The following is a 15,637-nucleotide window of genomic DNA, read 5'->3' as shown; positions in this document are numbered from 1 at the left end:
GGTGGGGTATTTTTAGACTGACCAAGCTGGGCGATTCTGAATTGAAGGTTTTTGGGCGAACGATAGATGGCCACACAAATTTTCAGTGTTGGTTAAATCGAATCACCCTGTGTTTTTAGTTAGGCGGGAAATTTGAAAAAGAATCGTATATTGAGTACTAATCTTTACTTAGTAATATTAAATAATATCAGCCCTATGCTTTTTAACGAAACAGTCTATAACTATTGAAAACCCCACTCTGTTCCGGTATTCACTTCTCCGGTATGTTAATTCTTTCAACCCTTCCTCAAAGTTTCTGCGGCTGCGCGGAGGAAGTGCATCCGAAACCAGGACAGCGCAGCACAGTGCGTGACCTGGCGAATGGTGTGCCCAAAACGGAAGTGCACAAAAACAAACACCGCCGAGGTTACCGCTGGCAACAATTCGATGTATGGCTCAGTATTGATAAAGCGCGTTTGCAACAATTTTCCAAAAAGCTGAAGCTCCTCGCAGTATGAGCTCGCACTATCTCAACTCCTGCGTCAAAGTGCCCATAGATCCGTGCAACAATTGTCCAGCTCCGGTCTACAATCGCCCCAAGCTCTGCTCGCTGGGCGGAAAGAAACAAACGGGAACGGCTCCAGCAGAATCGACAGAGGCGGAAACACCTGCCTGGAATAACCAAATGGGGATAAGGTCCCTGGCCAAGTTCTACGATAGTATACCTGGTGGGTTGGGCCTTTAAAATTAATAAATTTTTAAATATAAATAAGGAGTCTCTTTCTTGTAGACTACTGTGATGTGAAGCACTTACACCAGGCGGAGTTCTACTCTACTTTGGAGAGTCTACGCAGCACCAGCCGTGAGCTTAGATCCCAGCAAGCTCCTGCTCCCAATGGAGTTCCAAATCCACCTCGACAGCGCTGTGCCAGTGCTAGCAGCAGTTCCCTGGGCCATGCTCATGGAAAGTCCAAAAAAAGGGCTATCAAGGGGAAAAAGTCTAAGAAGCCTCCTATTGTGCTGGATGCAGTTGCTCCGCCAACCATGACAGCAAGCCCCATCCACCTAGATCAATGTATTACACCACCTGTAGCGGTTCACACGCCCCATTCCAGTTGCCTGAGCGAGGAGTACGACAAATGTCTGAAGGACTTGAGTCGCCTAAAGAGTTTCAAGGAGGACTTTGCCGTTGAAGTGGCGGATTTCAAGAGATCCCTAAAGAGTTTCGAGGCAGAGTTTCGACGGCCCAAGTCCACTAGTAGTAATGCGACTCAAACACAGTGCCAGAGCCAGACACAGCCCAAAATCCGTCCGCAACCGACTGCTAATCCTGGACAGCACACGGCGCAGCGGGCGAAATGCCGGAGGGAGATGCTGCGACGATGTTTCAGTGTCAATGATCTGGGAGGACATGTCGCAGAGACCCCCTTACCGCCCCCCAAGTGCGCTCAGGCCACGCTCAGCAACTATTTTCCGAGTGGGAAGAAGGTGTCTGAGGAACAGGTGCCCAAGATCGAGATATTATCGCCCACCGCTTCCTCCAAGCGCAGCAGCAGTGCCTCCACAGTGTGCCGGGGCAGGACAAGACGCGGAAGAGGTCGCAAATCCAATCCAATGGCCATGCCGAAGGATGAAAAAGCTATGCCACCTTTGAGAATTTTCGACTTGCCGGAGGAACCGATGCCGCGAAGGACTCCTAGTGTCTCCCCCTTGCATCCGGTGGCTCGACCCAACCTGGCAGCCACTTTGAGAGCCGAAGTGTCGCGGAAGAAAGTTAAGGAGCTGAAGAACAACTGTACGTTTCATGATCCACGGCCACCTTTCGACTGGGAGGTGCGCAAGACACCGGCTTGGAAGTCGCTGTCTCTAAAGTTAGTATTCCATTTCATTATGAGAACTTATCTAATCATCCGGTTTAATCCGCTAGTGAACCCCACAAGGCTTTGCTGTCCATTCGGCTAGCCACTAGGAAAGCGGAGCAGGCACTGCAGGAACGCCAATACGAACTGCACATGGAGATGATGCGGCAGCGCGTCAAATCTGCTCCACTGCTCCTTGAGGGACCCACTTTTTGGGGCCCTGAAGTAGGTAAGCTGAGCCATAATTGTCGCAGCGAGGGCATGCGCCACACGTGCGAAGGGAGCAGGCAGCGCAGGAAAAAGAAGTCCGAGTGTCCTGTGGGAGATTCTGAAGCCAAGCTGCAGCAGCTGAGAAAGATCTACGGATCGGAAAAATCCTGTTCGAGGCAGTCCCAGAGAAGCAAGCGCTCCGGAAGAAGACCTCGAGAGCAAGTAACCGAAACTCCCACCCATGACAGCGGCGACGACCTATGCAGCGTGGACAGGGCCTTCCTTTAGAGAATCACCTTATTCCCAATCACCTAGCCACAATACCAGTATAATTTTTGGATTTATCACCCGAGTGTTTTATTTTTGTGGCAGTTGGAGGTTGTAAAGAGATTTGAAGTCCGGTATCACCTCGTAGATGCTTTTCTGGTCGTCAGTCAAAGCCCCATTACCCGGGCGTTGCAGAATTATGGTTTGAAGTCCAGCAGAGCGGGCAGCAGAAGCTTCTAAAAGGAGTAGAAGTAAAATTTTAAAGAAAATTTGCTATAAATATGCGAGCCAGTTACTAACCCCCTGGAATATCCGTGAGGAATAGAATATGCTCAGGTTCTTCGCCCAAAGAACCTGCAATATTGACATAGGATTGCTGCTCTTGTTTGTGACCCACATGGGTGTCGAAGTGGGCACTAAGATAGGGAAGCAGATCGCCTGCCACGCTGTATCCAAAGATTAACTTTTGGGCAGCAACGCTTCCACTGGAGTAAACGGCAATCCGAAGGCCAGCATCTTTCCAGGCTCGAAAGGCATCGGGAACATCATCGTAGACACTAACATACATGGAACTTTTAAACAAATTGTTTAATTTTTAAAAAAATCATACTTACTGCCCTTTGAGCTCTCCAAGGGCATAGCCACGGGCCCAAATGGGACCCTGGAGCGTCTTCATGGGAGTAACCTTCAGATCTTTGTCTATCAGATAGCGCACAAAGCCGGCAATGAGCTCCACATCCAACACCGCCGCAGGGGCACTTAGTGTGACCTTGTAGTCGGCGAACTGGGGCACCTGTTGCAAATCCTTGACGATCTGCTTGGTTTCTTCTTTTGCCCAGTTCTGTTTCAGGAACATTTCCACATTCTCCTTGGCGTAGGGAAAGAGCACTTCATGTACGAAGCTGATGGAGGTGGTAGTACCCTCAATGTCCACCAGCACCACTTTGGCCTCACGTTTCGCAGTCGACATCGCGCTTATCAATGGAAACGAGCTATCACGCGGGATTCAAAGATTTCAAAGGGAGCAGCATCTGTTTATTGTTCTGATAGTAGAGGTGGCACTTGTGGGCCACCGGCTATCGAGGATGATAAAAATAAAATACTAAGCCTGTTGATATTATATTGGATAATTTATTAATAAATTTTGTACTGTCTTTTTATTTTATAGCCCTTTATATATTTTAAATATTAATAGTAAATTAATTGCTGAAGAAGCAGAAAAGTAAAAAAAATACTGCACTCTCTAAGTGCGGTTGACTATCGTAATCGGTTGCATGTTATCGGTTGACGCCCATCTCTAGCAAGCAAAAAAGCCTAGGGAGATTTTAAAATAATTTTTTGCAATTTTTCGCTAATTCGCGGTGAAGAAACGATAAGCCCCACTAGAGTGGGCAAGCGTCGGGTGCGAGGCGTGCAACCAATAGCCGGAATATTGCTCATCGAAGAACAAGCGCCTGCAAAAGCAATAACAACGCGTTCATAGCTGCCCGTGTGTCTGTGTGAGTGCGTTGTTTTTTTTGTTTATTTGGCAATTTCGGCTGTGGCCTACGTGATTAAAATAAGCCCGAGCGAATAACAGTGAAATGGTGAAGAGCACCCTTGGCTAAAACAAGCGACGGCCGCGGAGCAATTGATAGCCATAATCTCGAAAGGGTGGCGGTGTGGGTGTGCAAGTGCGTCCGCTATCGTGTGTGTTGGTGACGGGGGCGAAGGTGGAAAACTGAGCAGTCAAGGTTAAAAATTGCACTGTCTTGTTCGGGGATTGTCGCAGGGATTGGTCATTTCTGCAATGTGGTCTTGTATAGCCGGAGAAAGTCCCTAAGAACATCAAAACCCGCTCCGCATACGTTTGACGGCACGGAATAGTGTATTTCCATTCGGCTCGTTTAAAATGCGATGAGCAGGGGTCGCGGAAAGGTCAAGAACAGTGAATCGGACATGGACATAGCCCGGTGCTCGATCTGCGGTACTCAGCAACAGCTGCTACGCTGCGCCAAGTGCAAGACCGTCTACTACTGCTCGCCCGCCCACCAGCTGCTCGACTGGCCATCTCATCGCCAGGACTGCCGCCTGCTGGCCCGGCAGCGGGCCGCCAGCAACAACAACAAGCCACCGATGCAGCAACAGCAACAGCAGCTCCAGCAACTGCAACAAGCCGTGGCGGCAACCACCTTGGAGGGCAGTGGCAGTGTGAGTGGCGCTGGCGCCAATTGCTCCACTGCTCAGATGATGACACCCGCCCATCAGGCCCAGAGCTGGCCGGCGGAGGTGGACAATATCCTGAATCTACTGGGCCAACCGAGTCAGGCCCAGGCAGGCGATGGCCACAAGCAGCAGCAGCACCAGCACCATAGCCACCATGGAGAGAAGAGTTCCAGCTACCAAATCGGGCTGGCGGATTCCAGCTTCATGGGATCGGGAAGGTGAGTTAGAGATCGGGCTATTACTCTTAAGATTTTCGTTATTTTTAAATTAAAATTTTATACTACATTTCATCCTAAACGATTGGTAACAACGGAATGGTTAAGATACCTTCAACAGTTGAACGGTGAGGATCGCGGCTCAACACCAAAACACATTCCCTGAATTTGGAAAAGGGAGCACACCACGCCAACAAAAGATGAGGCTCAAGATCAGGGTCAGAAGGCATCGGCCAGTCGGACGAGTTCGACCAGCGAGTGCGATGGCTGCTCCATCCTCGCCCGCTTCCTGCCCTTCGGCTTGAGGCTCTGCAGGTTGATACTCCGGTCCCTATAAGCCCGACACTTGTCCAGCACCCGTTCGAACTCCGCCACGGCCTCTTCCGGCCCCTTGATCTGATCCACGGCCGAAATGGTGGCCACCTCCCACTGCGGTCGCTGTGGCTGGGACTCGCTTTCCACCGTGGCCTGTGCTTGCCCATCGGCGGCATAGATGGTGGCCACTGCGGCTCCAGCTCCCTCGATCATGGCCAGAACTAGGCACCCCACAAAGGCACTATTGGCCATGGCCCGGACCCCATTGCGGGCCGCCAAAATGCCGCCCGTGGCCGCGCCACTTACAATCGAGTTCCAGGAGTCCTCGCGCTGGCGGTAGTGGACCATGGCGCAGTCTACACTGCTGAAGGTGGCGCCCCAGACGGCGAAGCTGCCGGCGATGGCGGGGGTTCGCATCTTGACCGAATCGAGGCCGCCGTAGAGGCCGCGCACCAAGCCGGACGGGGAGTTCCGGAAGCCCTTGAGGTACTGGAACAACGACCCTCCAATCGATCCCATCATAAAGGCACAACCGCAATCCTCAACAATCCTGATCGGACATGGCTGGCGATTGTATTCCATAATCACTTTAGTCCGCTACTCTAGAACGATCCTGAGGTACAGGATCCTTTGGCCACCTTGGTCGCTTGGCGGGGAGACGTTCTGTGTGTTCTGTTGCTTTTGTTTTCAGGATCTCCTTTCTATCGAACATAATTTGGATATTGGCAACTGACATTTGTCTCTATTCCGTTTACGAGATTCCTAAACAAAGGCCCCCTCCTACTCTGCTGAGATAATATTTCATTTCACGCCAACATCTGGCGAGTAAGCACTAGTGAGTCGGCTCAGATTAGGCCTCTTCTTGTGCATTCCCTCAGCCGTAGGCCCCACTTGCATGGCGAGCCAATTACCGATAAGCGGTTACGTGCCCACTTGGCTGAAACGGCACGAAGCGATGATGACTCCACCAGCCATAGAAGTGTCATATAGAATCAAGATTAAAGTTTATGATTGATTCGATCTAAAGAACTAACTATAGTTGGTATTTGGGTAAAGACCTTGAGGGTATTCTTAGGGTTAGGATTAGTGACTTTCTAGCCATCTCTGAGATTTGTATCTTGTATCTTTACCTGCTGCCTTGCCAGCTGATTGCACGTACGTGTGGGCTTGCCTCCGATTAGATTGCTCCGGATCGGACCAGCACTCCTGGGAGAGAGATGCCTACCTTTGGCATTACGTGCCCGGCAAGCCAATGCATATGGCGGCGCGAGCCATATAGCACCTGCATTCGGTTCGGATGGCGCTGACTTTGTAATTATTCTGTTGCGCAGTTCACTGCCGTCCGAATTGTTGATACTCGCTTATTTATTTATATTTTTTTTTGTTGCCTTACTAACAGATACAATATACAATCTGTTGGCTTGCAAAAATACACACACCATGTAGGTATGTATGGAGGTGGCTCTTTCGCAACTGATTCCTCGGCTGAATCATCGACACTATTCGATTCGATTCTCCACCAATGGTTCTTATCGGTCCGAGGGTGGGTGTTCCACTACCCTGGGTGGTCCGGAGCGTTTTGCGTACGTGCTCGGAGTACGTAAGCGAGTGGTTTGACTCGCGTGGTGTTATCAGGAGGAGCGCTGGCTTCTATCTGGGAGATGTGTGTTTGTCTTTATTAAACAATTAGCGGCGTGTCCGACGTGATCTCATTTCTCCAAAAGGCTTGCAAATTCCCGACTTTGTTCATAAATGTGCTAAATAGGCATATTTGCTAGACTGTCATATTAGCCAGAAACTAAGCGGCTTAAACAAATAAATATCATTGCGCAAAAAACTGTTGGCTTAAAAGCCGCATTTATCCGGCGATGGCCAAGGTCGCTTCTGATAAGAAAGGTCAATATTCCAGTTCTAGTTTGCTTGGAAATGCATTGGAATAGCTCTTGGAAGTGTGGCTTTAGTCGCCCTGAGGAATGTCTATTTATGCAGAACTTGCTGGAAGTCATTAATTCAAGTGACGAGCGGAAATAGGAACTATTTTCCATTTGAATTTCGTAAGAAATAGTACCACTAGTTAGAAGAACTAGTTAGTATTAGCAATAGTTAATACATATTTTTAGTTAATAGTTTCTTTAAAATAGATTCCAAGAACCTAAATTCCTCTTTTGGATTATTTTAGATGCCGGTAGCATGGTTGTATCCCACGATAGATCTCGAACCCCACAGCAAACCATACCCATACCCATACCATATACCAGCTACGTAGGCAGACGCACGTCATCAAGGTCGTCTGGCGCTGCCTCAGTGCGTGTGCGCTGCCACGCCTCCCTTTCGGGCCCTCAAACTCCCTTGAACCGGCTGGAGGGCTGGGGGTTTCGTGTGGTACACGTGCCGCAGTTGCTATTGCCGCACGTAATACACTTTTTAGAACCTAAATCACCAGAAAATGGCCAAAATTGATCACTATATTCAGTACACTGAGAGAAGTTATTTAGATTATTTAATTATAAATATTAAATTATTTTAAGTTAGTGCAAGTATTAGAAAGAAAGGTTATTAAAGACAAACCAACATGACTAAGATCCTGCTTTTAGGGTTTAACTGACATACACTGAGAGAACTATTGTACATTATTATAAAACTAGCAAAACCTGCTAAAATATTAAGCCTATTAAGGTTTTAAGATGTAATTTCTTTAAATAAAATATCAGATATTAAAAGATATATATTTTAATATTCTCTTCATATATATTTGAAACAATATTATTAAAATAATATCCTCAGTGTATCTAAGTGCTTTCGTGTGGGCATGACTGTCTCGAACCGACTTTGAACTAGGACGTTGACCCAGTTTCCCAGGCCGTCCACTCGCTCGCTCTGCTTCCGCGTGTGTTTGACGTTCCACATGCCCCATCTTCGGTCTTCGTTCTTCGTTCTTGGCAATTCTTTCAAACAATTCTACAAAAATACTGCAGACCCTCCTCCTCCTTCCCCATCTACCCATCGGTCTCCCTTCAGTCTCCATCTAACACCCCTCGGTGCGTGTGCGTGTAAGTGCGAGAGCGACCAAGTGTGGCTGTGTGTGTGTGCTGGGCTACGTGACGATTGTTGCGCCTGTCTTTTCTGTCTTTGCCTGGCTTTGTGTTTGCCTTTGCTTTGTGTTTGGCGTGTGTTTGCGCTGGGCGTGTGTTTAAACTCCCCTGAAGGGCAATCGGAAGGATCTGCCGCTTCTGGCTCGTCGCAGAATGTCAGCTGATAAGCCGAAACGCGACGCCTGTCAGTATTCAAGTCTGCGATTGCTGTCGTCCCCCCAATTTGCACGTCCAGCGCGGTTTCTTCTTATCAGCTTGTTGCGTCTTATATTTCCTTTTACCTTTTCTTTTTTCTTTTTTTTTTTTGATTATTTACTCACACTTACGGGGGCTGCTTATCAGGCTAATTCCTTGTCTTCTTCTGCCGCTTTCCAGGCCTCCAAACTATCCGACTCTCTCTCTCTTTGTTTAGAAAATGGCTAGATTTAGCTTGTTTGGTTTTTATTGGAAATTTAGTTATTAACTAAACTAAAAGTTTATATTAACATTTAATATTAATATTAACCGTGTTAGCCAAGTTAGTTTATTTAGCTCCAAACCAGCTAGCTCCTCTCTGGCCCGCTCTCAAACACCTCTCTCTCGCTCTCTCTCTCTGCGCTATCAGTGATGGGCCTCTATGGGACTGACTGGGCCTGCCCTCCAACCATTCGGCAAACTGACTTTGACGAGTGCGGTTCGTGACTGCAGCAGCGCTGCCTCTATTTACTCAAAAGCAGCCAGAACGATAAACAAACGTGACTAACGGTTGTGACAAAAACAAAACGCAAATCAAAACAAACATCTGCCAGTGTAACGGTTGAAGCCAAAACAAGCAAAGAAAAACAAAAGCAATTCCAACAGCTGGCCAGTGAAGTGTAAATGCAATCGGCAATTATTCATACCTGCCCTACCTGCCCACACACACACAGACAACCCCTTGGCGCCCTACACACGTACACAAACCGGTGCTCTGCCGCTGCCTCCTCTCTCGCTCTCCCTACCTCTAACGATCGAATAAAACTCGCAGACCTTTTCCAACTTTCTTCATTAGTGCGTGAATTGTTCGGGAAGTAGCTCTGAGAACTCTTCTAAGCTAAAAAAAAAAGAAAAACAGTTTATAACCCTTATTATAAGGATAGTGATAGTGAAGTACTCGATCTTAAACTGAACCTTCAAGGCAAAATGATAACCTCCACTACCACGGATTACAAGAACTTCTTCAAGCACTCGGCACATCCTGCCAATGCCGAGCAGTACTTCCGGGAACTATTGGATCATCGGTAAATAAAACAAAACTAAAGGATTATAAGAGGATACTATTTACAAATTTCACAAAGAACCTCAACTATTTTCTCCCTATCAATTTCTGCACTGATTATTCAGTGATAATTATCAGTTTTCGTGGGTTATGAATGCCAAAATATTAAAACCGGTTGAAAGTTATGGTTTGCGGTCTTCAATGGCGCGGTCTCTGGTGGTGTCGATCTCCGGCTAGTTCGCGAATTTGAATCTCTATAGTAATTAATTGGTAAAACAAAACTGGACTTTCCGCCAATGGTCTATAAGCTGTACGATATTGGCAGTAGCTGTGCCTGTCGTCCCGGCCGTGGCACACGTTTTTGAAATATATTTTTTAATTTTGCGGCAATAAATTCACGTTTATTATATTGTCGCTGAACTGTGGTGGGAAAATGCACATTCTTGCTTTATTTGCGACTTTGCTTATCCAGAAACTCGCGATCGTCTGAGTGGGCCAGTTCTGTTCTATTCTGGGTGGCCTACGTGACTGAGATCCGACGACTTGTATGAAAATATTGGTTTTATGGGCGCATCATAAAAAAGTCGTAAAACTTGTATGCATCGCAATACTGTTTGTTCTAAGGCCCATAAAAAGCGCTTAAATGTAATGAATATTTTGCACTAAAAATAGCGAGGGGAGGTGCTAAGTAGCCGGTCCGCTGTCTAGATGCACAGACCAGACCGCAGGGGTTCCCCCAAGGTGACCTCACACACATAGGCATCTTCATATCGATTAGAGATCTACGGCCTTGAAAGGTCTCCTAAATATAAGTGAATCGCCACTGCCTCTTGTAATCAAAGATTGTGTTTTGTTTCTTCTCCGCAGTGAACGACGCTATGAGGACCTCTGCCGAAACATCATCAGCGACATGAACCAGTACGGCCTGTCGGTGGTGGACGACTTCCTGGGCATGGAGACGGGCCTGAAGATCCTCAACGAGGTCGGCAGCATGTACAACGCCGGGGCCTTTCAGGACGGGCTGGTGCACAACCAAAAGCCCGATGCTCCCTCCATAGCGGTGCGCGGGGACAAGATTCGAGGCGACAAAATAAAGTGGGTCGGCGGCAATGAGCCGGGCTGCAGCAACATCTGGTATCTCACCAATCAGGTAAGGGACTGGACATCCTCAGCAAGGACAGACTCTAAGATTCTTTCGTTTTCAGATCGACTCTGTGGTGTATCGGGTGAACACAATGAAGGACAATGGCATTCTCGGCCAGTACCACATCAGGGAGCGCACGAGGGTAAGCACAGCTAAGATATATCCCATTAGAATTGTCCTAACAGATGTTCCCAACTCCCCAGGCGATGGTGGCTTGCTATCCCGGCTCCGGCACTCATTACGTCATGCACGTGGACAATCCCAACAAAGATGGCCGCGTCATAACGGCCATCTATTACCTGAACATAAACTGGGACGCGCGGGAGAGCGGCGGCATCCTGCGGTAGGTTTACATAAACAAAACACTTGAAAAAAAAACTAAATGTGAAATTAACTCCCAACAGAATTCGTCCCACGCCTGGAACAACTGTGGCGGATATTGAACCGAAATTCGACCGGCTGATATTCTTCTGGTCGGACAAACGCAACCCGCACGAAGTACAGCCCGCTCACCGCACCCGCTACGCCATCACTGTTTGGTACTTCGACGCCAAGGAGCGCGAGGAGGCCCTCAACCGGGCGAAGCTGGAGAACAGCAAGACGAACAATGTGGCAGCCCAGAGCCAGGCCCAGCAAGCCGAGCCCGACTCCACAACCACACCACCCGCGCCCCCAGCAGCTGCCTCAGCGCCGCCTTCCTCCAGCTTGCCGGCCAGCATGTCCACGGGCACGGGAGCCATGAATGCAAACGTGTCGAGCCAATCCTGCGCCGCAAACAGTGAGATATGCACGTAACCCGTGCTGGGAAGACAGCGAACGGCAACCAAAAATGTGTAAATTATTCCCAACCAAACACACACAATGTAAAAATCTAGTTAAAAACTATTTATAACCGAGGGGTTCCGGCCCGAATCGCAAAAGTGAATCAAAGCTCCTTTAGTCGCTAAGCCTTCTAGTTGTAGTCTCTAAGTCGTATCCTTAGTTATTCTCGCATTAACCGTTAGCTTACTGCCTTGTCAGCGTCCAAGTTGATTGTTTATTAATTTTAGTTTGTTGCAACTTTGTCAGGAAAGAAACGTTTCCTAGTTCATTCATAGTTTTGGCTGCCAAAGTATTATCCGGCTGCCGGAAGAGCAGTCACCCAGCTTCAATAAGAACAGCAACAGTCGCGACGCCAAACACATCCTATCTCAAAATTAATGCCCCAACGCAATCGTGCGATCGTTGGGGTGCCCACTCAATTAGTCGACTCTCATGCATCTAGTTAGAACTCTTTTTGATATCGTTTACATCTTATAACAAGCGAAATACATGTCTATCAGAAATCTGTTCTCTTGTTATTTATAAATTATTAAATTTATACATTAATGGCATATCTACATATTTATACATATTTATGTATGTATATTTTTCTATTAAATGAAAGCCTGAGCAACCGAAATACATTCTTTTCTTGGGTATTTGGTATTTATTGGATCATGGATCCGTTGGATATTTTGGATCATGGATGTTGTTCTGTTCTTGATTAATTTCCAGAATTTTATCCCAACATGTTTCCCAAAAAGGGCCGAGGAGGGGCAGGGTTCCACCATCGAGTGCAAAGACGGAATCAACGTGGAACAGAACGGTGCCCGGAGCAGCAGCAGACGAATGGAAAGGCAAGGTTTCATCGCCCAGTGGGAAGACGGAATCAACGTGGAACGTAACGGTTCCCGGAGCCCCAGTGGACGAATGGAAAAGCAGTGAGGGCGGTGAGGGGCAGAGCTCCATCATCGAGTGGGAAGATGGAGTCAACGTGGAACCCCTAACCATACAGCCAGTGTTGCCATTTTAGCCTATTTCAGGCGACATCAGGCCTCAGGCCTATAAAATTTGTAAATAGCCTGACGGGGAGGCTTTTTGAATGACGGGGAGAACGACGATATTGAAAGTTTGTTAACGTGTTTAATATAATAAAAACATGAAAATTACTTTAATGTGGTAGATATTATTAGATTTGAATATATAGCTTATTTTTCAGATATTTTTCTGAATTTTAGCCTATTCTAGCCTATTTTTACCCAAAATCTCGCGAGCTTAATACCTGGCAACACTGACGGCCACACGAACGGCCACCTGCCAGCGGGAAAGTGGCGTGAGATTGGAAGCAGGAGTAACGGCAGCCCGACAACGGGAAAGTGGCGAGATATGTGGAGCAGAATCCAGGAGGATTAACGGGCGCTCCAGAGGGTATAAAAGGAGGACTATTGGAGCGGCTCGGGAGGATTCTTTTTAGAAAGCTTGTAGCGTTGAGTTGGAGGACCGCCTGTGGAGAGTCCAACAGCCAAACAAAATTTCTATAAACAAAATTTTTATTCAAAAGTTTTTTTGGCGAAGCTATGTCGTTTTCAAACGATATTAACGATAATATAATCAATCCTTTCAAAAACGCAGTTTCCCCCAAGTTTAATTTTTATTATGTATAATATAAAAAATAACAAATTACACACATATGTGTGTATTTTTTATTTATTTATTTTTTAACTATATATATAAACATTACGAATTGCTTCATTAACATTTTGTTGACACGTTGGACATTTTGGTTCATGGATGTTGTTCTGTTCTTGATTAATTGCCAGAATTTGATCCCAACATGTTTCACAAATATTTACGTGGTTACATGGGCGCAACAAAACCGATTTTGGTTGTATCCGACACACATTGCAGGGATTCATTTGAATTTTAGTCGAATCAGATACTTGACTTGTGCTAGAGTCACTCGACGAAAGCGAAGATGCTGATCCCGATAGATCAGATGACATTTCCGATAAGCTACAATCTAAATTTACACTGTCGAATAGGTCCTGTTTTTTAAAGCGGTCATTTAGGGAAACCGTACGTGTCAGAAAACCCTGAATGTCGATTTCTCCCTTCTCAAATAGATCCGTTGCCTTCATAATTTTTTGAGCGCGATCCTGAAATTAAAACGTACTGTTATTATATTTTAATGGCTTTAATTAAATTTCGTATATACTTACACGTTTGAGTTGTGTTGAATTAGCTACTTCACCATTTTGAAAAAGAATAGCAAATTCTTGACTTTTTTCAAACTCTACATCAATTATGCATTCAACAAATTTAAAAAAGTGTGCATTTGTTCGAATCTTCTTTCCCAGATTTAAATTAAACGCTTCAAAAGCGATCGTGGTTCTTGTTGATCGTTTTTATAACGATATGTTTTCAGGTCCCTCCTATTGAAATTAAAAGATTAATAAATTAGAGCATACATTTGAAATGATGAAATAGGTACCTTTTTAAGCCACTGCTTCCTGAAATATTTTAAAAAGGGCGAAAACACGAGAAGAAGATCAAGAAGATTAAACGCTTCTACAATCTTGTTTTCCGGTAGCAGAGGTAAATGTAAAATCTTCATAAACAGTATATACGCATGTTTATTAGACAATAGCATTTCCTCCAAGCCGATAATTTTGCTTGCATATATTTTACACGCTTGGGTAAAATGGAACCAGCAAGAATAGAAATTCCCATTTGGAGAAACATTTTTTAAAGCGTTCCGCAACGCCTTCTCACAGTCGGAAATGAACGATGCACCATTAAGACAGCAAATGCTAGAGTCAACATACGTAAATAGGTGTTGGAAGCAGAGCTCCGTTTTACGCGTCATCAAAACAAATAGAAAAGGTGTTATCTAAAAAATAAAAAAATAAGTTCAAATAAAATATGAATTGAAGTAAACAATAAAATAATCACCTTATGCATGTGTTTAATATAAATAATAAGCAGTTGCCTAAAGTCCCCGAAAGGGCAAACTTTAAATGTGGCCTATTCTGCTCCTCAATATTGGCCTGCAGCAATGTGATGATCTTGTCAGACGCGAATATACAGTAGGAAAATAAACTTGATGCATATAATTTTTTGAAAAACACTTTGGGCAGGTTTCCTTTTGTCATTCCAAAACGACTTATGACATTTTCATCATTAAATGCATCGCGCATATCCTCTGGAGTAATTGGCGATTTTGGAAGAATGGGATGTCTTTTTCTTTGAAGAGTGCGTTTGACCTTATCATAACTGATATCAATTACCTCTTCTCCATTTGTTTGTCTAAATTATTATAAAACGAAACAAAAAAAAAGAAATGAAAGACGTCTCGTTCACTGCGTTGCACACTTTTGAACAAAATTATAATACCCTCTACAAGGGTATAAAAATTAAATTCAAATATTTTTATCAATTTCTGCATAATACACACAGTTAACATACACACCGTCATGTTTTTGATTATATATAATCATATATATATATATACAATTCATGGATGATGCGTACATGTATGAGTACTTACCTCGCGAGAACATCATTAAATATTTTTTTGGTGGCGTCGGAACTAGTTTGACACTTCTTTTTTATTTCCGAAAGCATATTGATTCTTTCCATTTCCTGCCCTTGTGGTCCATGAATATGCCTTATATTCTCAGGCTTGGAAAAAACGCGAGCCTTATCTGCACTTAAATAAACACGTGCTTTACAATCTTTTACCCGGCACGTATATGCGATGGCATTCGATTTTAATTGTTTATTTTTTAAATAAATTTGTTGGTCACTGGGTGTATATAAAACTTAAGAGCAACCTGCACGGCTACCTTCCCTAAACTCAAATTCAATATCGTCCAAATTCATTTTACTCGAATTTTAAATTACCGACAAGTGTGCTTATTAAACTTTCGAAATCAAGTGATTGCATTAACAAGATTAATAGTTATTTCTCTTACACTGAAATACAAAAAATTTTAAAATATATTTTAACACATTCTATTATTTTAAATTATGAACATAATACAGTCCAAATGGGTATACATATATATATATATATATATATATATATTCATATATACATGTGTACATATATGTATATATATCATTTTTAATTCCCCAAATTTTTTAAAAGTGTACTTAACATACTTGCGAATGATGGGAAACAAAGAATTTTGCAATTTTGGAGCTTTCCCACTCGTGGGTAGTCATCAGTGCTGCCAACTGTTGTGACCATATTAAGAATTAATATCATAGAGTAATAAACAACAAGAGGCGAAAACAGAACGTATATCAGT

At 44.8% G+C, this 15,637-nt stretch overlaps 4 protein-coding genes across 5 annotated transcripts; 2 read left to right on the top strand and 2 right to left on the bottom strand.

The window, feature by feature from the left end:
• Positions 1–26: 26 nt before the first annotated feature.
• LOC108121563 (uncharacterized) lies at positions 27–2,392 on the top strand. Its single transcript, XM_017235762.3, has 3 exons — positions 27–707; positions 770–1,850; positions 1,907–2,392. Exons 1-3 carry the CDS (start codon positions 494–496, stop codon positions 2,334–2,336), a joined length of 1,725 nt encoding a protein of 574 aa, XP_017091251.2. The 5' UTR covers positions 27–493; the 3' UTR covers positions 2,337–2,392.
• On the bottom strand, positions 2,391–6,315 carry Enoph (enolase-phosphatase E1). The gene is made up of 4 exons (XM_017235765.3): positions 6,181–6,315; positions 2,930–3,391; positions 2,616–2,872; positions 2,391–2,551 (listed from the first exon to the last, which is right to left on the bottom strand). Exons 2-4 carry the CDS (start codon positions 3,283–3,285, stop codon positions 2,406–2,408), a joined length of 759 nt encoding a protein of 252 aa, XP_017091254.2. The 5' UTR covers positions 3,286–3,391; positions 6,181–6,315; the 3' UTR covers positions 2,391–2,405.
• On the top strand, positions 3,600–11,964 carry Hph (HIF prolyl hydroxylase). 2 transcript variants are annotated; one of them, XM_017235763.3, is made up of 5 exons: positions 3,600–4,738; positions 10,247–10,529; positions 10,585–10,665; positions 10,727–10,866; positions 10,928–11,964. In XM_017235763.3, the coding sequence occupies exons 1-5, from the start codon at positions 4,212–4,214 to the stop codon at positions 11,316–11,318; spliced, it is 1,422 nt and encodes a 473-aa protein (XP_017091252.2). In that variant the 5' UTR covers positions 3,600–4,211; the 3' UTR covers positions 11,319–11,964. The 2 variants fall into 2 exon arrangements, with proteins under 2 accessions (XP_017091252.2, XP_017091253.2); XM_017235764.3 differs by lacking the exon at positions 3,600–4,738 and adding an exon at positions 8,786–9,401.
• On the bottom strand, positions 4,759–5,803 carry Tim17a2. Its single transcript, XM_017235767.3, has one exon. The coding sequence runs from the start codon at positions 5,630–5,632 to the stop codon at positions 4,955–4,957; it is 678 nt and encodes a 225-aa protein (XP_017091256.2). The 5' UTR covers positions 5,633–5,803; the 3' UTR covers positions 4,759–4,954.
• Positions 11,965–15,637: the final 3,673 nt, after the last annotated feature.

This window comes from Drosophila bipectinata, chromosome 3R (assembly GCF_030179905.1).
Source record: "Drosophila bipectinata strain 14024-0381.07 chromosome 3R, DbipHiC1v2, whole genome shotgun sequence".
Classification (NCBI taxonomy): Eukaryota; Metazoa; Arthropoda; class Insecta; order Diptera; family Drosophilidae; genus Drosophila; species Drosophila bipectinata.
This window is presented reverse-complemented; position numbering and strand designations above follow the sequence as displayed.